General features: G+C 36.4%; 1 protein-coding gene across 1 annotated transcript; it reads left to right on the top strand.

Moving 5' to 3' along the window:
* The first annotated feature begins 222 nt into the window (after positions 1-222).
* LOC110102764 (probable ethylene response sensor 1) lies at positions 223-24609 on the top strand. The gene is made up of 6 exons (XM_020831237.2): positions 223-401; positions 6892-7838; positions 19901-20269; positions 20473-20739; positions 20913-21040; positions 24007-24609. Exons 2-6 carry the CDS (start codon positions 6933-6935, stop codon positions 24245-24247), a joined length of 1911 nt encoding a protein of 636 aa, XP_020686896.1. The 5' UTR covers positions 223-401; positions 6892-6932; the 3' UTR covers positions 24248-24609.
* The last annotated feature ends 86 nt before the right edge of the window (positions 24610-24695 follow it).

Genomic DNA, 24695 nt, shown 5'->3' with positions numbered 1-24695 from the left:
TTATAAATCAAAATTTTAATAAAAAAGTTTTTAGAATTAGAAAATTTTGAACTAGAAAATTACTTCAAAAAAACATAAAATTGAAGTATTATTTTGAATTTTTGATTGCATCCAAATGCCTATTTTTTAAAAGAATATATATTTATTTTACTATGAAAAAAAAGTAAATGCATAGAAACATATAATTGGATTTGATGAATCATTGACTTGGATCGCAATCTCAAGTTTCAACTGATTTGGTTAATTAGTTTTTCATTCGCTCGGCCTACTATATTTCTTCCTACCGGAGCCGACGCTGCTCTCTCTCTATCTCTCTCTCCCCGGAAGACGACGAGGGCCTGAGTATAATCGCCACAACTTCCTCCTCTCGGGTTGCTGGGGTTTCTTCTTCCGTGATTCAGGTGAACTTACGAAGCATAAGGGTTTTTAGCTTTTTTCGCTGCTAATGTACTGCAGCTCAAATTCGCGAGGACTTCATGTTTTTTCTTGGAGATTAGGTCATCTAGCTTGGATCTGGTTCGTGCTTGTTTAATAGTAGTGTCTTACTGCTACCTTTTTACCTATATTAACTATTTGTGTCACTTATTTGGGGATTGGGGTTTAGGGTTGGCATAAGCAACCTGTGATTCTCGTTCATGAAGCTTCCATTTTGGTAGCTAATGTTTAGTTTGTTACTTTGTGAACTTTTTATTGGAAGAGGATTGGATGTGTTGAAAGGGTTTTGATAGGGATCAACTGTTACCTGCTTAATTTCTTGATTCTGTGGTATTCATTTGATTCATCTGCTAAAAGTTCTGTTTTGAATTGGTTATTCGAAAGCTGGATGTTAGATTCTGATTTCATTTGGATACATTCTGCGATATGTGCTTTGGGGACGGACTTGTTGTACTGTGCTCTAGGGTCACAGACTTGTGTACCATAGTTTCACATGCTTCAGGGAAGGGGTTGGGTCCAATTTTTCCTATGGAAGTTTCTTTGATTGAAATATGCTGCTAGTGGGGTCCTTAATCTTTCCTTTCACATCCCTAAGTCCCAGGAACCACCTCAGAGTCTTTAGTAATGTCCTCAATAGACTACTTGTGCAGTTCTAAGTTTGAAATCCTAATATGGTACCTGTAATATCCCTCAAGCATAGTGAAGCTAAACTCTTAGGCCCTATTTGGTTTCTATTTATGTAATGCAAGCAAGGATACATTGAGCAAACATAATCTGCATGCTTTTAAAACTTAACCTGTAAGGTGAGTTATGTCGTTTGGTTGGCTAAAAAGATAAGCCAATATCAACCGGTGTAGCTATTTGATATTTTTTTATCTTCTTTTAAAGCACAGGCTTAACTCTCTTCAAACTGTAGCCAACAAAGATTGCAAAGGGGGAGAGTGCTCACAATAAATAGGTCAGGGGATTGAGAAGCACCCACACAAATGCTGATTGTAGAGGAAGAGGAAGGCATTAGGGTAGCAACGCAAAAAAAGAGGAATTCACCCATACAAAATGCTATCCATTGATGATCGTAGATGAGGAGGCTACTAACAGTGAATAGATGGAAAAATTGTACCACCTGCCAAAACTCTCACCGACGAACTCGCACAGATGCATGTAGGAGGAGATCGTAGATGAGGAGAAAGGAGAAATTCGAAATGAGCTTAATTGGGGTCTCCATTGTGTGCAACTTAACCTAGATTTTCTTTCTAAACGAGGAAAAGCTTGGCTTAGCTTAGAAAGTACCTCAATGAACTTAGAAAATAGCTTAATTTTTTTTCAGGAAAAAAAATTAACAACGAGCTTAATCTAACTTAAGCTAATGGATAAGCTTTAAATAAAAAACTTCACAAACATTGAGGCACATTTCCTTTCGTACAACACTTGAATTTCTAATAACTTTACATTTTAGCATGCCCATGTCTAAGCATTACTAGGATTGGTGGTCTGTTTGGGAAGTTTTATTAGAAGGTAAAAAACATAGATCTGTTAAGTTGAAATGTACAATATCTTACTGAATGAGAGTTTTGGCTATGACAAACGACGTCAAAACAATATATCATATAGAAGATGGGAACTAAGTGCAATATATGCCAAATTGCTATGCCATGATAGCCATCTCATAAACTCATTTATTGTGAAGTGTTACATGACATCATGTACCTCTTGATGATGCTAGTTTCAAGTGGGTGATTTTGTAAGTCCCCTTAAGTGTACAATGAAATAAAAATCTTAAACATCCAGGGTATTTTTTACATTATAGTTGAAGTTTCATCAGTAACTCTAAAATTAAGCGTTCTCATGTTTGATCATTCATATGATGGGTGATATTCCTAGGAAGTTATACCGAAAGGATAAAATTGCTAGTCCTTTTTTGCCATGGAAATAATATTTTAATGGATGAGACCTTGAATTGTAACAAAAGCTGTTTGTTGAGACAAAAAAGGAGTATCGAGAAATAAAGGCCTTAAATGAAGCACCGGTTATCATATATTTAAGAGAATTTTTAAGGTTTCAAGAATATATCTTCCTTGCAAATATTTTTTTGCTTGCTTACTTTATTTCTGGACCAGCAAAGACTTCTTTTATTGATGCTTTGAATTGAGAAGTTTTGTGCATATTCCTTGCTGCCAAAACTTTTTAGGTAAACTCTTTTGATGCCATATCTATACCATCGAAAGGTGTTAATTTGAACTTCTCAACTCCCTCCAATATCAAAATCTTAGAAAGGGTAGGGATTTGAATGGGCTATAACTCCTTGCATTTTTCATCCATTTTTAGCAATAAATATAAGTTTTCCTAAACATCTTCATCCTAAGCTTGTCCTTAGTAGTTTTGCATTTACCCAAATTCTGAGGTTTTTTCATTGTTGGCATTTCTCTTAATTTTTGACTATTGGCCAAGTTTTATTTTTTGTGTTTCTTTTTGGCGTTTAATTTTTTAGCCTTTGATAACCTGTATTAGTAACTAATGGTATTTGGTTATTTTTTGTCTATAGATTGTTCTATATTCTGATGTGAAACCAAATGCAAGGAGCTTCGTAAGAAATTAAAATTGAGTTGGCAAAGAAATTACAACTAATAACTTATGGCGATAGCAAGAAAATCATTAAAATTTCGTAGTTATCAACTAGCTTAGGCGAAGAAGTATGTAGATTAGCCAAAACTTTCAGACAACCAAAAATAATAGCAACACTAAAAGCTATTACAACAATCCGCCATTTAATAACGAGAAGTTCACCTTGGGGAAATAATCACTCAACTAGACTAGGCTTTGCGGGAGAAGAATTTCAGCACACCAAACGATGCCACAAGGAAGGTCGCGATGCCAAGGGTCTTGAGCCACGGAGAGGTTGACGATGACGAGGAGGGCGTGAATGCTTGACTTTCGAGACTCCAAGTGTACTTAGCGAGTTTTGGCTATGACAAACGACGTCAAAACAATATATCATATAGAAGATGGGAACTAAGTGCAATATATGCCAAATTGCTATGCCATGATAGCCATCTCATAAACTCATTTATTGTGAAGTGTTACATGACATCATGTACCTCTTTGCTGCTAGTTTCTTAAGTGGGTGATTTTGTAAGTCCCCTTAAGTGTACAATGAAATAAAAATCTTAAACATCCAGGCTATTTTTTACATTATAGTTGAAGTTTCATCAGTAACTCTAAAATTAAGCGTTCTCATGTTTGATCATTCATATGATGGGTGATATTCCTAGGAAGTTATACCGAAAGGATAAAATTGCAAGTCCTTTTTTGCCATGGAAATAATATTTTAATGGATGAGACCTTGGATTGTAACAAAAGCTGTTTGTTGAGACAAAAAAGGAGTATCTGGAAATAAAGGCCTTAAATGAAGCACCGTTTATCATATATTTAAGAGAATTTTTAAGGTTTCAAGAATATATCTTCCTTGTGAATATTTTTTTGCTTGCTTACTTTATTTCTGGACCAGCAAAGACTTCTTTTATTGATGCTTTGGATTGAGAAGTTTTGTGCATATCCTTGCTGCCAAAACTTTTTAGGTAAACTCTTTTGATGCCATATCTATACCATCGAAAGGTGTCAATTTGAACTTCTCAACTCCCTCCAATATCAAAATCTTAGAAAGGTGTCAATTTGAACTTCTCAACTCCTTGCATTTTTCATCCATTTTTAGCAATAAATATAAGTTTTCCTAAACATCTTCATCCTAAGCTTGTCCTTAGTAGTTTTGCATTTACCCAAATTCTGAGGTTTTTTCATTGTTGGCATTTCTCTTAATTTTTGACTATTGGCCAAGTTTTATTTTTTGTGTTTCTTTTTGGCGTTTAATTTTTTAGCCTTTGATAACCTGTATTAGTAACTAATGGTATTTGGTTATTTTTTGTCTATAGATTGTTCTATATTCTATTTTTAAAAAATATAATATGTATTTATTCAGATAGAGCTAAATTATCTTATGCTTTATTTTATGAGATCAACTCTTCAAAATATTAGTATTGTTACTAGTAAATATTTTTCCAAATATTGTAAGATGATTCCAAAGGACAATCTAAAAACATAATATAGTGTCTTAGTTTTGGACGAAGAATGTAGTCCAAAGAAATAATTGCCTTAAGATTATAGATTATGGAACTTGAAAGGTTAGAAATTTTTAGTGAGAGGGTCATATTGAAAACCTATAGTTGAATCAAATTTTGTGTGGGATAAAATGGCTAATTTCATTAAGGAGATTATCACCTAAGTGTTAAAGGAGTATATAAATTAATATTATATATAAAGAGATATGGTGATAGAGCGAGTCTTATAAGTTATTGAAGAAAACAATGTGCTTTTAAAGAGTCAGAAAATACTTAATATTTGGATTTACAATGATTATGTGAATTCTAGAAATATTTGCAATGAGGCAATCACTCATGACAAAGCTACACTTTTTGATAATTTTATGGCACACTAGGTATGATAAAGTTCCCGAGAAGTGCTATGGAGAGTTCTTCAGAATAAAGGGTTTAATAATGCTTATATGCAAGTCATCAAAGATATGTATGCAGGAACTATTACTTATGTTCAAACACAAGGTGGTTTGACCAAGTATTTTCTTATTTCAATTGGATTACATCAAGGATCAGCCTTAAGCCCATATCTTTTTGCTTTAGTCTTGGATGTTCTCACTAGACATTTGCAAGTGAGGTTGTACCCTGGTGTATGCTTTTTGATGATGATATTCTTCTTGTTGATAAGACTAGAGAGGGAGTTGCAGGTAAACTTGAATTATGGAGGTTAACCTTAGAGTCTAGAGGTTTTCATTTGAGTATATCCAAAATTGAATATATTAAGTGTAATTTTAGTAATAATAGATCTAGTTGGGGATTGCGACTTTGGGTGATCAAGTCATTAATAAGAATACACATTTTCGATATCTTGGGTCTATTGTTCAGAGTGATGGTGAAATAGATGGGGATATTAATAGTAGAAGTCAAGTTGAATGGTTGAAGTGGAGGAATGCATTGGGCTTATTGTGTGATGGAAAAGTCCCCCTCAAACTTAATGGAAAACTCTATAAGATGGTGGTTAGACCTGCAATGCTTTATGGTGCAGAATGTTGGCCATTAAAAGAGAAGCATAATATTAAGTTAAGTGTTGCAGAGATGGGATGCTCAGGTGGATGAGTGGCTTTACTCTTAGAGTCATGATATGAAATGAGCATATACGTGAAAAGGTTGGAGTAGCTCCAGGGGAAGATAAGATTAGAGAAAGTTGTCTTAGATTGTTTGGTCACATAAAACGGCGACCTTCCGATGACCAGGTTAGGAAAGTAGATGTATTAGATTTGACTTATGTTAAGAAAGGTAGAGATAGACCTAAAAAGACTTGGTTAGCAAATATTAGAGATGACCTTATTTATGAGATTTAAATGATAATTTAACTCTTAGCAGGACACAATTGAGAAAAAAAATTCATGTAGCTGACCCCACATAGTGGGATAAAGGCTTGATATTGTTGTTGTTGTCGTCCTCGTCTCAATATTGTTAGAAGTTCAAGTTTATCCAAGTTGTGATAGTCTTAAGTATCTTAGATATATTTCATGTATATGAATATATATCATATAGAACTGATGCCATATGATTAGAATCAAGAGCTTTGACTGTTCTATGTTACAGGGTACTACTGTGGAGATTTAAACATAAATTTGATAAAACTGCTCAAAGACCAACCATGCTAAATTAATTATAATGTGGGGTGATTAAAAAGTCGCTGATAGCTAAGTTTAGTATAATAAATTTTTTAAACGGGACGTGTGACAAAGCCAGGGAAGTTAGATATATAAATGCTATATGCGAGATAATTTAGGATTAGCAAATATTGAAGATAAGATAATTAAAAATATATTTAAGTGGTTTGAGCATGTACAATTGAGAGTAGAAGATGCACATATAAGATGCGTTGTGTAGATTCAATTAGTGGAGGCGGATTTGAGGTTAAAGGGGCAGACAATAGTTACAAATATATAGAAGCTTTACAACATTATTTGTGCAAAGTATATTAAATAAATGAATCGATACTTAAAATGGATGAATAGTGGAGGAAGATCTAGAGAGCCATCACCCGGACAATTTCTATAAGGCTAATTGTGCTGATAGTCATTACTTTTTTGCCTATCACATTTTCATCCCATTCATTGCAGAAATTAACATAGTTTAGGTAATTTAATTAGCAACATTTTGAGGGTTATTGCATTGTAATTTAGTTGTTTATCCAACTTTCATGTAATTTGCCATGCTTGAGCCTATATCTTCGGTTCTAATGCGTAGTTTGTTGATTATTATTTAAAGATTATGTTCCTCGTGAGGATGATGAAATGCACTATTTCTTTGCTTCTCCTTTCAGTGATTTATTTCTTCTTTTGCTTTTATTTGTATAAAGGGATGTAGGAAGAAGATAGCAGGTACAGCAGTTCCTTAAAAATGGAAGGCTGTGACTGCATTGAGCCACAATGGCCCGCTGATGAGCTTTTAGTGAAGTATCAATATATCTCTGATTTCTTTATTGCCCTTGCCTACTTCTCCATTCCACTTGAGCTCATTTATTTCGTGAAGAAGTCTTCATTTTTCCCATATAGATGGGTGCTTATACAGTTTGGTGCCTTCATTGTCCTTTGTGGAGCAACCCACTTGATAAACTTGTGGACATTCACAATGCACTCAAGGACACTGGCTATAGTAATGACTGTAGCAAAAGTTTCGACTGCGGTTGTGTCATGTGCAACAGCCTTGATGCTTGTTCACATAATTCCTGATCTGTTAAGTGTGAAAACAAGGGAGCATTTTCTGAGGAACAAAACAGAAGAACTTGATAGAGAGAGGGGTCTTATACGCACACAAGAAGAAACAGGGAGGCATGTGAGGATGCTCACTCATGAAATTCGAAGGACACTTGACAGACACAGTATATTGAATACCACTCTTGTCGAACTTGGGAGGACTCTAGATTTGGCAGAATGTGCTTTATGGATGCCTTCACGGACTGGGCTCAACCTTCAGCTTTCTCATACACTAAGCAACCCAAATCCTGTTGGATCTGTTGTTTCTACGAACCTTCCTATAGTAAATCAAGTTTTTAATAGCAGTCGTGCAGTTAGAATTCCACATACATGTCCGCTTGCAAGGTTTCAACATCAGACAGGAAGATATGTACCCCCAGAGGTTGTTGCAGTCCGAGTGCCACTATTACATCTATCAAATTTCCAAATAAATGATTGGCCTGAGCTGTCTGCTAAAAGTTTTGCTGTGATGGTCTTGATGCTACCATCAGATAGTGCAAGGAAATGGCATGTTTATGAACTAGAGCTTGTTGAGGTAGTTGCAGATCAGGTATTGTATTATGTAATCGGATTGCTTTTTTTTTTTTTTCAGTATTTTAAACATCTTCAAGCTTTAATATGAATCCAGTAATTCTACGACCCCCAACCCCCCCTCCCCAAACGGAAGCTGTAGTGCCTTCTTCCATGACAATTTTTTTCTATCAACCTTGTTGATGTAACTCAAAGACTGCATTATACACCTCTACTTCACCAAGTTTTTCACTCTAGTTTTAATGTATTATCTTTCTACTTCAATTTCCCATATAATATAATCATTTCTCACTATATCACCGCTCATTTTGCTATCAATCCATCTAAACATTTTAATGAACTAAAGCATTTTGAGGTGGTTGTAGATCATGTTGTATTTTGTAATTGGCCCATAAATTTTCTTAATAGTTTAAAGGAGGCTTGTTTTGATGCATTAAGAGTTAAAAAGTAAAAAAGAAATGTATGGGTTTTAAAATTTTTGGTGTTTGGTTAGAATGAAAGCAAATACAAATTTGTTTTCTTGAGGAATTTTGAATACACCAAATAGGCTATTTTTGGTGTATTATGAGTTTGTCTAAATCGGGCAAATTCAAAATACACAAACTTTCCAACCTCACAAACCCCACTTACCCTTGAAATATCCTTGTTCTTGGCTAAGTTGTCCCGTGCTCCTTCAACCTCGCCTTTGTCATCCAAAAGGTCGTCGATCTTGGCTTCACTCCCTCCCTCAGATCCATTGCCCTCAGCTTTGTCTACCTAGCTTTCGTTGTCCTCGACTCCATCGACCTACCAATGTCGTCCACGACATTATGGACCTCACCTCTACTGTCCTTAGCTTGGCCTCACCTTTGTTACCCTTAGCCCTGTCACCCTCATCTATGCCAACCTCAAATATATTGCTCTTGCCTTTGCTAACCTTAGCTGCATCATCTACCTTGATTATGGTGTTCTCTTCTCTATTTCGTTCTCCGCCGTCCAAAGGAGTAAGGGGAGAGGGATTTCTATGTTTTTGAATTACATTGAAACAAATAAAAATATATTTACATTCAACCAAAATTCTTAAATTTAAAATACTACAACAACAATAACAACAACAACAACATCAAACCTTTATGCCACTACGTAAAGTCGGCTACATAAATCCGTTTTCTCTATGGCGTCATATTAAAAGTTACATTCTCATTTAAATCTAATACAAAAAGGTCAGTTCTAATACTTTCTAACCAAGTGTTTTTAGGTTTACCTCTATCTTTCTTAACATAGGCCAACTAATACATCTACTCTCCTAATTGGGTCATCGAAAGACCAACATTTTATGTAGCCAAGTCTTAAAATACATTTCATTTTTTTTATTTTTTATTTTTTTATTTCATATTTTAAATGTAATTGACCAGACAACCCGCTAAACTTTTTTAAACTCATCATGAAACTAATTCTGTGTGGTCTATATATTTTTTTTTTGTTTGAGGGACTAAATTTAATGCAAAAAGTTGATTTCTTCCAATGTAATAATAGTCCTTATGCCATAAATTAGCATCTTTGTTCTCGCCATTTTTGCTTCTCATGTTGATTTGGTATTTCAAAAGAACTTTGGAATCCTTTTCCAGGGGGTTGTTTGGTTTAGAGTATTTTGAATATTTTGCTTTTGAAATATGTGGATTTTAAGTTTTTGAGTGTTTGATCCGTAGTAAAGTAAATGCAAAGTAATTTTTTGAGGGATTTAAAACTCTCCTCATAGGTCTTTTCTGAATTTGTCTGAGTAGGAATTAGGACAAATTCTAAATACTCAGTCACCAAGTTCAGATCTATTCTGCGCTATACTCAGTCACCAAGTTCTTAAGATCTCTTCTGTGCTGATCGACTCTTTTGTACGCTCTTTCCTATGTTCCTTCGCTCTCGGGGAGCAATTAAATTCTTTTCTTTACTATTTTCGTTCTAGTGGAATGTGATTGTTGATTAGTGATGGTGATGGATGTTGATGAGAGCTTTGAGAGCTAATCTTCGATGACAAAATCCTTTCCGAAGTTGCGGAAACATAGTCAACTCTAGGTCTATCATGAGGTCCTCCACCGGCCTAGACTTAGGCTGCTCCGAGGTATTCCTTCCTTCAAGAAATAACTCAGGGCTAGGTTCCACTCATCATGAAGTTGGTACAATGATGAACTACATATGATGGGCTGAGAATATCCACGTAGGATGAGTTGGCGGTCTTCTGCTTTGAAAATTAACATTAGCATTCTAGTCTCACTTAGCGTGCATACTGTCACTATCCCACGCCCCTTCCTTCGTTGCTGGTAAGTTTCCAACCATGATTTGCGCAGCCCCTTCTGACCTATAATTGATTCACTTTACAACAATCCAAACACCAAAATGTATTTCAAATACATTGAGTTTGACATTGCTATTAGAATAGACCTTAATTCTAAATACTTGCAATAAACTGTCCCGTAAGTCAAGATGTCTTCTTTGTTTTTAGTTATGAGGTTGGCAGTTGCCATTTTAGCCACCAAGATTGCATATGGGTGTGGGATTTTTCTTGGTATGCTATAAGCACAAGGAAATAACAAATTGTAAAAAGGTATGACCCTCCATCGAGGGTTGTAATTGTGCTGTGTGGAGCCAAGATTTGCTCTGCGCATTCTCATTCATTTATTTACCTACTGAACTCAAGCTTAAGCATGATCATTTTGACTTTGGTTTGAAGCCAAGCCTTATTTTGAGTTTGGTTTGAAGCCAAGCCTTATTAGTTATATGTCGTATGATTTAAACATATCATATTATTAAAATAGTTGCATTCAAAATTAATATAGTTCACTCAATATTATTTCTAAAATTTTTAAAGCTCAAATGTTGTTAACTAATAAAATTAGATTTCTCTCTCTATTCATATAACTATTTGATCAATATTTTCATCATACTTATATTTCTTAAAAAATACATAAATTTTTAAAGTGCATATAATATAAGAAATTTTTTGATATACAAGTACGTATATCGTTGCACAGGTTCAAATGCATTTGCTTGCATGCTTTACTTCAATACTAAAAATATTGTAATAATTTATGTAGTAACGAGTAAGACATTCAAAAGGTTTGTTAGTATTAAAATGGCAACCAAGATGATTTGATTGTCTAATAGAAGGGTATGTTGCATTAAATCATAGATTCACAGGGTAAACTTCCAAAATATTCTTGGTCTAAACAGTTTATTGTTCTGTATTGACATAAAAAAGTTGAACTCATTCTTAAAAAAGAGTAACAACTTATATTTCGATTGGCTGTATGAATCCTCATTCTTCATTGATTTATGTTGATTGTCAGTTTTTATCAACTCTTATTACCTGATGTTACTCATATCTAACATTTTTTTCCAATTCTTTGATACTACTTCTATCTATTTTTCATGTTTGTGCAATTTGAGTCCCTCGTTTACACTCCCAACACACCAAATATATCAAGTTGTTTGATAGGTGTTAGTTTTATTAGTCCTTTCATGAAATCATTTCTCATTCTAGCTTTTTTGGGTTTTACCATATTTCCATCTAAAATTCGCAGATTTGTGGCACACAATTTTTAGTTTAGACTTATTTGTTGCCCAAAACCAAGTCGAATTTGGAATAACTGGACTGCATTGCAGTTTTATTAGATTTATGTTCGAGTCTCCATGATGTTGTATTTTTGCATGATGCTTTACCATCCAATATTAATTCTAGAAGTTATGTTCACTGTCTCCCCTGTTTGTGACAATCATTTAAAGATATTTACTGACAATCATAGCTACCTATTATTTCCCATAAAATCTAACAGCGTAGTGTTTAACAATCATCAAAACGGCTTTAGTTTTAATCACCACAATGCACAGGTTAACTCCACAAAGTCAAAATACTTTAAATAATATGTTATATAGATAAGTTCAGAAGGATAACATTAGCATTGAAGAACATGCTGACATGTCCAAAATAAATATTCTGTCTTCATCACGAGCAAAGTTAAATGAAAATTGGAAGTAACGATAAACAAGTAGGATAAATTTCAATTAAAGAGAGTTTGAGTATAAATCTGAAATCTGGGAGGAATCTCACCAGCTAGGATTGGCTTGTCATGCGTCCAACTTGTGCTGCAAATGATTCTACGATGCATCCTAGGTAAGCCCTAGAGTTTCATTCTGTTTTTTTACAATGAGATATTTTATCTGAATTGGTAAAAAATCAAAATTTTTTCTTTTGTTTTTGAAGGTTTAGATATTTTGTGGTGTTCTCAAGCTGTATCCTTTTGCAGTTTAATCTTCATTTTTTTTGGTAAACTACAATATACTAACAAACTGCAGAACCACTATCACTGCCACATGCTTACTATGGCCGAAGTGGGAGGATTAATTGTGTGATTACGAAGTCCCGTCTTCTTTTGGTCATTACCTTTGATTCCAATGCCAATTTTATTTTATATCCGCATTTCTTACGTTTATATGTATGGTGCTGATAGCTATGTATATATGTTGCTGACATGTATTTTCATCATCTTTCCATTCTTAACTTATTGGCTCATTTGCTATAGTTCGAAAGCAAGAGCTGCGTATATTTTGTTAAAATCTTTCTTGTAAGAATTAGTTTTGTCATAGATTTTTCCGCAGAATATTTTGTTATTAAAGTATCATTATTTAGACAAGCATGTCAAACTTGGGCTTACTGACAACCACCTTTCGTAAAAATTATTCACATTTTGCTAAGATATATTAATGAAAGATGTATGTAGAAGCTTTAATTAGATTATGGATCTTTTGGCCTGATTGTATCACCTGTCTATCAGTAATTCTATCTATGCTAAATCTAATCTATTCATAATCTATATACTATAATATATTAATATATTTAACAAAGTTCCTTGCTCTATACACGAGATGGATATCGTAGCAAAGGTAAATAACAACTCAATGAGTCTCATTCCTAGTCGCTAAGCCCATACCTCGTTTCTCATAAAAAATTTTATACACCCTTGCCCACTAGCTCATGCACATCTTTGCTGGCTCAATTCGCTTGATCACTTGCTCAACTCACACTACTAAGCTTGTGATTAGACCACTTGTTGTCATGTTATATTGCTTGTTGCCTTGTTAATGCTTGGTCTCTACTTTGCTACCTGTGCCTGGCTTGCACACTGTTGCTCACTCTATTACTCACATCGCTCCTCCCGTTCCCACTAGTTTGAAAAAGTTGTACTCTCCCTCGGTTTCCTGCTTGTTTTCATTGCAACCCACTTTGCCTTTGCTCACAATTGCTACACTAATTAATGCGCTAGTCAGTGCATGCCACCATTTTTATAGCTCATAATCACTTTGTCTCATGTGCCTATCTCTTTCCCACTTCAGATTTGTCATTCCGTGTCTTCCTCACGTCTATGATCTGATTTCTACTAAGATACTCCGAGCATCTCTTATTATGGTATCATGGCCTCTCCACCATCTCTTATCATGGTATCATGGCCATGGTTTAAAATTACGCAATATGAGGCTTTCCATGAGGCCCGCCTTTGCACAATTCCAGTGAAAAATACCTCGAGGCTTATGGCTCGAGTTTTTTTTATGAGGCTTGCGCCTCTACTTGGTTGAGGCCCGCCTTGAGGCACGCCTCGTCTCACTGGCGTGAGGTTTACGTCTCACCCTATATATATTAAAACTTACATAAATCCTGAAGTAAACCATCGAACAAATTACAGTTCATGTACCCCCACGTCGCAACAACTTCCTCTCAACTGCTCAACCTCCAGCCCGTCATCTTTGCCCAACCACCAATTTCATAGCCTCCGTCAAGGATCACTTGAAAGCCGCACACCACCACTAACTCTAAAATTTTTGGAGTATTAGTCGTTGATGAAAAATATTTTTAAAAGAGGAAAATGCCTGATTTTAAATTAAACTTATTGTAAAAGAGATACCTGATTTTCTGATTATTACATATGATATGTAATTTTAGTGAGTTTAATGCTATTAATTACAAATTAATATAATTAGAAACTAAAGTGATACTTAGGTGCTATATATTTCACTATATGGATCTTTTTTGTAGAAGAATTGATATAGAATATAAATTCCTGAATTGAAGTTGGGTGGTTAAGATGTAGATGCGAGTATCATATGATCAGAGAATGCCATGAAAATTCAAAGTTAATTTTATAAAACTAGAATATTGACTGTCATATGGATTTGAATTTTTTCACATTTAAAAAGTTGTTGATAGCTAAGTTGATTCTGAATGAAATAGGAATATAATATTGATGTATGGCAAACTTAGCAAGGATTAATTGAGGGATGATTTTATTGGAGGGATACTCGTAGTGATATTGATTGAAGAGAAGGTAGTTGTAAAATAGACTAAATTGGTTTGACATGTACAATGAAGGGCTGGAAATGCAGTCATCAAATATGCAAATAAATTTATTGTTGAATGATTAGAAAGAAAAAAATTGTTAGGCATAAGATGTATAGATGTTGTTCAAAATGATTTACAAAGTGTAGCCTTGTTGAAACCTGTAACTATAACAAAAGCCAAAAGCAAAGGTAAAGCAGATAACAGGGAAATAGAGGAATGTTCTTCATTACTCAAGCAAGCTACAGGACATCAATATATAGAACAGAGAGTTAGTTATCAGGGAACGGTGAAGATTAATAACAACAGAGATCTGATGGGTGAAATTGTCCATAGTAGCTGTGATGGAGAAAGTGGCGCAGGCGCTGCACATGGAATAGTAAGCCACCAGATCTATATGCGAGAAAGCTTATCAGTTGCTCTTATCTTATCATCCCCCCTCAAGCTAGCCACCAGATCTATATGCGAGAAAGCTTATCAGTTGCTCTTATCTTATCATCCCCCCTCAAGCTAGCAGTGGGTGGCTCAATGGTTAGCTTGGAACGCAGCTGAACAAAGCGAAGAACGGAGAGAGATTTGATGAAGAAATCAGCCAATTGATCCTGCGAAGCTATGTGATGTACAGTGATTTGTTGTTGTTTGATGCAGTCACGAATGAAGTGACAATCTATCTCAATATGCTTCGTACGAGCATGAAAATAAGGATTGTTAGCTAAAGCAAGAGTTGATATATTGTCGCAGTACAGCTTAGTAGGAGAAGTGGAAATGCTGAATTCCTGAAGCATAGATTGTATCCAAATGATATCACAAGAGACAGTGGCTAAAGCACGATATTCAGCCTCTGTAGAAGATCGAGCAACAGCAGTTTGTTTCTTAACCATCCATGATATTGCCAAGAAAGGCACAATACCCAGTAATAGAGCGGCGAACCGATGAGTCCGAGGCCCAATCAGAATCTGAAAATGCAGTAAGATGCAGTGTAGAATCAGAAATTGGCAGACCATAGTCAATAGTGCCTTTAATATATCTGAGAACCCATTTTAACAGCTGGAAATGAATGAGTTGAGGTTGATGCATGTGTTGGCAGAGATAATTAACAACAAACATGATACCTGGACGGGTTAATGTTAAGTAATGCAGGCAACCAACCAGTTGACGGTATAATTCTGGTTGAGACTACAAAACAGTTGTTGCCGATGACACTTTAAGTTTAAGAGGTAAAGGTGTAGAAACAGGACGGCATTCTGACATGCCTGCTCGGTGAAGAAGATCAGCTGCATATTTTGATTGATTGAGATGCATACTGTCAGATTGCTGTGTAATTTGTAAGCCTAGGAAGTAAGTGACTGGACCAAGATTTCGCATGTTAAATCTGGTTTGCAATGTTAGAAGCAGCTGTTGAATAGTTGATTTGTCCGAGCCAGTGAACAAGATGTCATCAACATAGACCAAAATATACATGTGAACCAAGCCATGATGATATAAAAGTAAAGAAGGATCATCCTTGCTATGCAAAAATCCATAATCAAGAAGATAAGATGAAAAGGTAGCAAACCATTGCCGGGGAGCTTGCTTAAGGCCATACAATGCTTTCTTAAGTAGGCAGACATGATTAGGTCTTTGCGGATCTATAAATCATGGTGTCTGTTTCATGTAAACAGTTTCTTCAAGTTTATCATGCAAGAATGCATTGGAAACATCTAGTTGTAAAACAGTCCATTTGTAATGCACAGCAATAGTAAGTAGTATGCGAATGGTAGGAAACTTAGCGACCGGACTGAAAGTATCATGGAATTCTAAACCAAATTCTTGATTAAAGCCTTGAGCTACCAGGCGAGCTTTATGTCGTGCTAGTGAGCCATCCGAATTGAATTTAGTTTTGAAGATCCACTTACATCCCAAGATGTTTTGATCAGGAGAGGAAGGTACAAGCAGCCATGTACCCTGTTTTTGCAATGCATCAAATTCTAAACTCATGGCCTCATGCCAAATGGAAGATTTGACAGCTTGAGTGTATGAAGTTGGTGTAGAATTAATAAGAGAATGTTGAAGATCAAAGATTTTTGTAGGTTTAAGGTTTCCAGTTTGTAGCCGTGTGACCATAGGATGTTTGGAGATTGGAACAGATATGGATGTAGGAGAATGAGTTGTAGAGGCAGATACAATGGGTTCAAAAGGATCTGTGTTAGGAGGAATAGGTGAAGAACTGATATGAGATGATGTGGGAATAGGACTTGATATGGGTGAAGTATTTTTTGTGGAGTTTGGAGATGTATGAGAAACTGGAACTAATGCAGACGGTGGAATATAGCCTTGAGGTGGTGAGGAGGTAGTTGCAGTGTCAGTCTGTTGAAAGGGATAGATAGTTTCATAGAATTTTACATGACATGAGAGATAAATACGACCAATGGGTATGTGGAGACACTTATATCCTTTGGCATGAGAGGCATAACCAAGAAATACACACGGAATCGAGCGTGGGGCTAATTTGTGATTTAATTTAGTAGGTAGCCATGGATAGCACAAAGAACCAAACGTGCGTAGATGTAAGTAAGATGGAGGTGTATTATATAAACATTCATAAGGAGACTTATTTTGTAGAAGTGGGGAGGGCAAGCGATGTCATAAGAGCATCAAACCACCATTTGGTAGGAACATTTGCATGAAATATAAGAGCTCGAACCATTTCAAGTAAATGATGGTGTTTACGTTCAGCGACACCATTTTGTTGAGGCGTATGCGGACAGGTCGTTTGATGAAGTATGCCACATTTGAGTAATGTTGTTTTAAAGAGATTGTTTACATATTCAGTACCTCCATCAGAGCGAAGTATCTTAATTGGTTTTTGAAATTGCCTCTCAACCATGGATTTAAAGTGCAGAAATTTGGAGTATGTTTCAGATTTATTATATAAAGGATACACCCAGGTATAGCGAGTAAAATCATCAACAAACAAAAGATAATATTTATATGATTGCATTGACAAAATTGGGGATGGTCCCCATACATCAGTGTGAATGAGTTCTAGACATTGAGTAGTTCTAGTAGAAGATAAAGAAAAGGGAAGACGAGTACATTTAGCATGAGAACAAGCAGAACAGTGAAATAATGGGGAAGATAAATTGCTTATTTGCAATGCTTTGAAAAGAAGTTGTTGAATAGCTATAGATGGGTGTCCTAAACGTTGATGCCAAAGAGTGGAAGGAATGGATGCGGCAGTAAGAGCTACAGTGGTGGCTGTTGTAGACAGTTGGAATGAATGATTGGAAGAACTAATAGGATATTGTCCTTGTTGACTGGGCCCTCGGAGAAGAATCCGGTTGGTCCGAGAATCCTTGATGATATAGCCATTAGAATCAAAACAAACAAAACAAGGATTATTGGTTGTTAGTTTATGAATTGAAAGGAGATTATGCAACAAATAAAGAACATGAAGAATTTGTGACAATTGTAGATTACGAGATGGAGTGGGTAAAAGGCCTTGACCGGTATGAGCAATGGGAAGAAGCTGTCCATTCCCAACTTGAACGTGAGAATTACCAGAGTAAGATTGTGCTTGCTGAAGTTGTGAGGCATCTGCTGTGAGATGATAGTTGCTCCGGAGTCCAAAAATCATTCAGCATTGGTTGGATTCTCTGTTGCAACGTAAGCTTGTGTTGATGACTGGTAGGAGGTATCATGGCGGTACCAGCAATTTATGGCAGAATGTCCATATTTACCACATATATGGCATTTAATAGCAGATTTAGGCACTCGACCACCACGAGTGGAGTCATTGGAAGTAGATCTTCCAGAGGTTGGGTTATTAAAAACAGGACGTCCTCGTCCAGAGGAGGAATTGCGACCACGCCCAGAGGACTGATAAAAACCTCGTCCACGGTTTCGACCTTGAGTAGTAGCTAGAGCAAGAGCTAGATCAGAGGTGGGAGTAGTAGAATGTTCACGAGCTGTGTCAGAAGCCATGTTGAGTTCTTCACTACATAAGAGTGCATAAAAGTCATCGAGATTGATTGGTTGAAGTTGAGTGCGAACAGCTGTTTTGAAAGCTTGATACGTTGGAGGCAAGCCATTGAGTGTGTAGAGAATAATGTCCTCAGTATCAATAGAGGAACCAACAACTGTTATGGCATCTATTTTCTGCTTAAAGTCGGAAAGATACTGTACCATAGTCATATCTTTTAGATTGAGATGATACAACTCGTTCTTCAGTTGAAGCAGACGAGTACGGTTAAAAGATTGAAGGCGACGCTCAATGGTAAGCCATATTTTGTGATAAGAATCTAGATTAAGGACATAAGGAAGGAGTGAAGGTGAAATGGTAGAATAAATAGCAGCAGCAAGGTTCTGGTCAATAAGAGACCAGGACCGAAAAAGAGGATTTGAGGTCAGACTGCCATCAGAAGTTTGCACTTGGGAGGTTTAACAACCGAACCAGTAAGATAAGATTCAACACCATTTGCAGAAAATAATTTCAGCATTTGAGCCTTCCAAATATGATAATTATTAGTCGAGAGCTGAACATTAACCAGGGATTTTACTATGGACATGAAGAACTTGAGTTTCGGCGGTATGACAACATCACCGTCTGTAGCAGCGTTGTGAGTGGTAGCAGACGAAGAAGATGAATCTTCCATGAACGAAAAATACTTTACCCAGATTGCTCTGATACCATGTAGAAACCTGCAACTATTACAAAAGCCAAAAGCAAAGGTAAAGCAGACAACAGGGAAATAGAGGAATGTTCTTCATTACCCAAGCAAGCTACATGACATCAATATATAGAACAGAGAGTTAGTTATTAGGGAACAGTGAAGATTAAACAACAGAGATCTGATGGGTGAAATTGTCCTTAGTAGCTGTGATGGAGAAAGTGGCGCAGGCGCTGCACATGGAATAGTAAGCGACCAGATCTATATGCGAGAAAGCTTATCAGTTGCTCTTATCTTATCAAACCTCAACACCTTGGGTAACATTCAATAGGAACAAGTAGAAAATGAGGATTCATAAAGTTGTATCCTAAGTAATTGGGATTAGGCTAAGGATGATGATGATGATAAGTTCAAATTGTTGGGCTATGATTGTGGTGATTATAGTAGTGATTTTGTAGGCCTACATGTAATTGGGTTTTCCTTTGTAGGATGATTAAATAACAATATTCTGTTTTTATAGTGTTATACATCTTGATCATTGATGTGATTATCATTTTATAAGTTTTAGGTTTCATTTTTGAGGTTCCATTTTAATTCCATGTGCCATTAGTCCGTTAAGCATGCACTCTTTCCTGCATACTTTTTGTTTTCTCTTCATTTTTCCCTTTCATTTTATTCTTCCTTCTATGGTTGTGCATAATTTATATGAAAAAAAAAAGATTAAGTAATATGACTGAAGTTCTGCAAAATGATTTACTCAAAAGTGGCTCATGCAGAACCCAACAAAACAAAATGGAAAATGAGGGATAGGGTACATAAAGCCAATCCCAAATAGCTGTTATATGGGTAATTCTGATGTCATTTATTTAAAGCATGCATTAAGGTAATGAAAATAATAGTTTGTTTGCCTTTGCTCTGACTGGAGGTTATAGTTTACAAGTTTAAATCATGAAAATAGTCTTTTTTTAATGTCGGTATAAGATTATGTACATCAACGCCTCCCCTAGACCTGGCATTTATTAGAAGCTTCATTTACTGAATAATACCCTTTTACCTTGTATGTTGGTTCAGGTTGCAGTTGCTCTTTCACATGCTGCCATCTTGGAGGAATCCATGCGGGCACGAAATCTACTCATGGAACAGAATGTTGCTTTAGATTTAGCACGACGGGAGGCAGAGATGGCCATTCGTGCACGCAATGATTTTTTAGCTGTCATGAACCATGAGATGCGGACTCCCATGCATGCAATCATTGCCCTCTCCTCCCTGCTTCTTGAAACTGAACTCACGCCAGAGCAACGTTTGATGATAGAAACCATCTTAAAGAGTAGTAACTTGCTAGCTACACTAATCAATGATGTTTTAGACCTTTCTAAGCTTGAGGATGGCAGCTTCGAGTTAGAGGCTACAGTTTTCAATCTTCATGCTCTCTTCAGAGAGGTAGATATTTTTATACTTTTTTCATATTGTCTTCGGTGGCAGTTATGTTTATACTTAGGCTTCGTTTGGGATGACTTTCTTACTGCTTCTTAATTTTTGTACTAGAAAGCTGCTTTAAGAAGCAGTAAGAAAGCTGTCCCAAACGAAGCCTTAATTTTCTACTTGTTTTGGTTAGCTGACTATTTTCTTATGTTATAATATAGGTCGTAAATTTGATAAAGCCAATAGCGGCTGTCAAAAAATTGTCAGTGGTGGTGTCTCTTTCTCCGGACTTGCCATCTTGTGTCATCGGAGATGAGAAACGGCTTGTACAAACTATGCTTAATGTTGTCGGCAATGCTGTTAAGTTTACAAAGGAGGGTAGTATATCTATTACTGCGACTATTGCAATGCCAGATTCCTTGAGAGATTCACGAGACCCAGAGTTCTACCCTGTCTTAAGCGATGAGCATTTCTATTTACGAGTACAGGTTACTTGATTACCCGGAACTGTATTTAGAAATCTGATAAGTTCTTCAATTATGCTTTGCAGATTTAAGCGAGAGCTTAAATTAATTTGACATCATGTGGAAATTTCCTGATTTAAAGGTTCTTTTTCAAATTTGTATAGATTAACTATACATATACTTATTTTATGGTACAGGTTAAGGACACCGGCTGCGGAATAAGTCCACAGGAGTTGCCTCACCTCTTCACTAAATTTGCGCATAGCCAGAATGGTTCTAACAAAGGCTACACGGGCTCTGGGCTTGGGCTTGCCATCTGCAAGAGGTAAGGCTGCATAGATGAGACATGCTACAATGCATAAATTTGGTAGGGTAGACGCTGTAAATCAAGGTTTTCATTTTCAACATCGGTTTTGGTTTCAGTGCCTTTTATGGAGTTTGGTTTTTTACAATGTTGAAGTCTTCACTTTTGTTCCGTGGTTTTGCGTTAAATTTCGGTTTTTGTTTTGAACAGATTTTGAATGTAATATAAAATTAAAGATGTTTCATTATGCATTTAAATTCTCCTAGAATACAAGCTAAAAGAAAAAGAAATATGTGAAGTTTTTCTGGTTTTATCAAACTAGTAATTAATTTGGTTTAACTTTATGGCTATATGTATAAAATAATAACAAATTGTCTCGAATGATTAGGAAGACTTATATAAAATAACATACTAATTTATTTACTAGTTGTCAAATATTAGTGATGGTGATAGGGTAGTGGATTACAGTTAACAATTGGATGGTCGAAGGTCCGTGGTTAAACTCTCACCTAACAAATCACAATATTTTTCCTTCTAGAAATAAATTATCTTGCCTGAAAAACATGCCTCCATCGGTTTTGGTTGATGCCACAAACAATGATAGAAACAATGAGCCTATGTTAATTATTCTGAATTGTGCAAAAAAGTCCATTAGCATGTCGTTGCATTATAGAGCAATTTAATTTGCAACTAAAATATCATCCATTTCCATTTATAATTATTGTGCATCTCCCATACCATGCAAACTAACTGAATTGCTAGCAACATTCTTCTTGTTTCTATATTGTATTAAATTTGATCCATGCAAAAACTAGAACAGGCAAAATAAAGTCCATTGTAGTCTTACAAAACTGAAATGTTACTAGATGCCTCGAAACTTACATTATGTTAGATGGGTCCCTCTTGGATCAGCTTGTGTATACAAAAGTCAGAACAAAGAGTTCCATCCAGGAGGAACTCCCGCCGCCTCTAATTAGCGGGTCTAGTAGGTGACTGGAAAGGAAATTAAGGGGGATTAGGAGGAAAAATTCAAAAAAAGGGCTGTTTTGAGATTTACATCATTATTTACATCATTATTGGATGTTTCAAGTAGTTGATTTTTTTAGGGTTAGGGTTATGATGTTATTTGCAGAATTTATATTGTTCTTAAGGAGTTTTGGGCTCTAGTTGGAGGCTAGGGATTTGGGAGAGCCTGGTCATCCTCTTCAATAGAAGATCAATTGTATCTTGTTGTTTTCTTCTATTTATCATCACTTAAAAAGAGTTTTCTCTTGTTATTGCTCTTAGTTCCTCTTGGAGAATTGTGTTTGGGATTGCTGTAATTTAATTTCAGCCAAGGGAGATAGGATTTTTACAAGCATGTCCTAACAAATTGGTATCAGAGCGTTGTTCTGGGCTGAAATTGAAGCATTTCCTTACTGATTTCTATGGAGTTTTCCCCTCCAAAGTGCAGATTTCTGCTGTTTGAAGACCAGAATTACTGTTTTTTGTTGTATGGCCAAGATCCGGGTACCTATGGAGGCCAAGAAAGTTGATGCATGGAAAAACAACTTTGAGGAGAGATGTGAAGGACATAATTTCCAGCATGGAGGATAATTTCTCCAACCTAGAAGAGATGTTGAAGTAGGTGTTGGATCTTTACAATCAAACGACGACATTGGAGACTAGTGCCGGTAGGAGGGGCCACCCACTTGGGGAATGAAAAATTATGGAGTAATCAGGGGGAACAGAGGAGATCCAAGGGTAAGGAAGTTGAAGATGCCTATTTTAAGGGAAAGGATGCACATGAGTGAATATACAAGGTGGAGAGGTATTTCCCCGTCAATGGGTTGATGGAGGAGGATAGGCTGATGGCAGTTGGCTTTTGTTTAGAAGGGAAGGCATTGACATGATACCAGTGGAGAGACATGAGACGGCCCATACGGAACTGGAGGAAGTTCAACGATTGCTTGTTAGAACATTTTCAAACCAGCAGTGGAAGGTTCTTCTATGAGAAGTTCTTTGCTCTGACGAAGAAGGATTAATGGTTGAGTATTTTGAGAGATTTGAGTACGTGGCTAGTCGACTTGATCAACTCTCTGAGACTGTATTAGAGCGGAATTTCATGAAGGGCTAAAACCAGAGATTTGGGCGGCAATTAGAATGATAAGGCCTCGTGATTTGGATGATGTTAGAGGATCAGAAGTGTTTGGAGAGGGGCCAGAGGTAGCAGTTCAGGAGGCTCGTACATGATGACCATTACCTTTTTAGCACTTAAAGGGCCGACATTGGTAGCTTGCAAGACACCCCAAAGGAAAAGCCTATAAGAGTGGGGAGAGAGGGGGGGGGGGGATTAGGGGAAGCTTCAAGAAGCTTACTAAGAAGGAGTTGCAGAAGAAGAGGGCAAAGGGATTGTGCTTTAAATGTGATGAGAAGTATATATCGGAGCACATGTTTAAGGACTGAACTCTTCAGATTCTCACTGTCTGTATTGACGAGGAAGATGAGGGAGGTGGGAGTGAGGTAATGGTAGAGGAAGAGCTGCATATAGAAATGTCGGAAGTCTCCTTGAACTCAGTGATGAGATTCACTCTAAATCACACCGTAAATATGAAGGGAAAAATAGCAGACATGGAGGTGGTGGTGTTGTAGACAATGGGGCTACTCATAACTTCATCTCCAACCAGGTCGTAGATCAATAGGGGTGAAATTGGTAGACAAAAGGTGTTATGGAGTGATGATGGGCACTAGGAAGGTGGAGACGAGCAGAAGAGTGTGTAGGGGAGTGGTTGGGACTATACAGGGGGTCCATGTGAGGGAGGACTTCCAAACAAAACTTTAATACTGAAACATAACAGCTTTAAGCCTTTAAATCATCATTAATATCTTATATATGACCCATGCTTTCCAAATATATGTGAAAATAAAATCTGCAAAATAAAATCTTAGCTCGTGGAAAATAATCAAGCACTGGCGTTTCACCTTTTTTTTTTCTTTCTTTCTAACAGATTTGTGAATCTCATGAAAGGACGCATTTGGCTTGAAAGTGAAGGTATTGGCAAAGGCTGCACCACCATTTTCATTGTGAAGCTGGGCATCAGTGAAGATCCCACTCTTCGGTTTCAGCAAAAGTTATTGCCCCCAATCCGAGCAGGTCAAGGCGAAGCAGATCCCTTTGGTTTAAAACCAGCTCCGAAGGATGAGAAGAATGCGATCCCATCGAAGATTCGGCATCAGAGAAGCTTCTAGATTGAACCCAAAACAAGCATTTCGAAGCCGTTGGATCTGTGCTTGTACACTCGAAGCTAAGGTCAAATTGAAGTGCAAATAAAAGAAGCAGTTCTCTATCATTCCAGACTTCCAGATTCCAGAGCTTGAACTAAAACTGTAAGTGAAGTATTACAAATTTGTTTTGGGTTTACTGAACCGTTAGAATTCATTATGAGGTAGTAATATTGAGAGAGTTATCAAATCTGAAAGAGTGGTGTTCAGTATTCACAGCTTACATGAAGTTATGTTGTCACTACACAATTTATATGATAATCTTTTATTTTCTCACAGGCCAAGGAGATTGATCCTGCTGATTAATAAACAAAAAAAATTGATTAGAACATATTGTTTTGACTTAGCATTTAAATAAGGGATCTAGATTTTCCATTTAAATGATTTTCCTTCGTCTTTTTCACTTCTTCCTACG

The sequence above is a fragment of the Dendrobium catenatum genome, unplaced genomic scaffold (genome assembly GCF_001605985.2).
Source record: "Dendrobium catenatum unplaced genomic scaffold, ASM160598v2 fragScaff_scaffold_621, whole genome shotgun sequence".
Lineage (NCBI taxonomy): Eukaryota > Viridiplantae > Streptophyta > Magnoliopsida > Asparagales > Orchidaceae > Dendrobium > Dendrobium catenatum.
The sequence above is the reverse complement of the archived record's forward strand: the minus strand, read 5'-3'. Positions and strand labels throughout refer to the sequence as shown.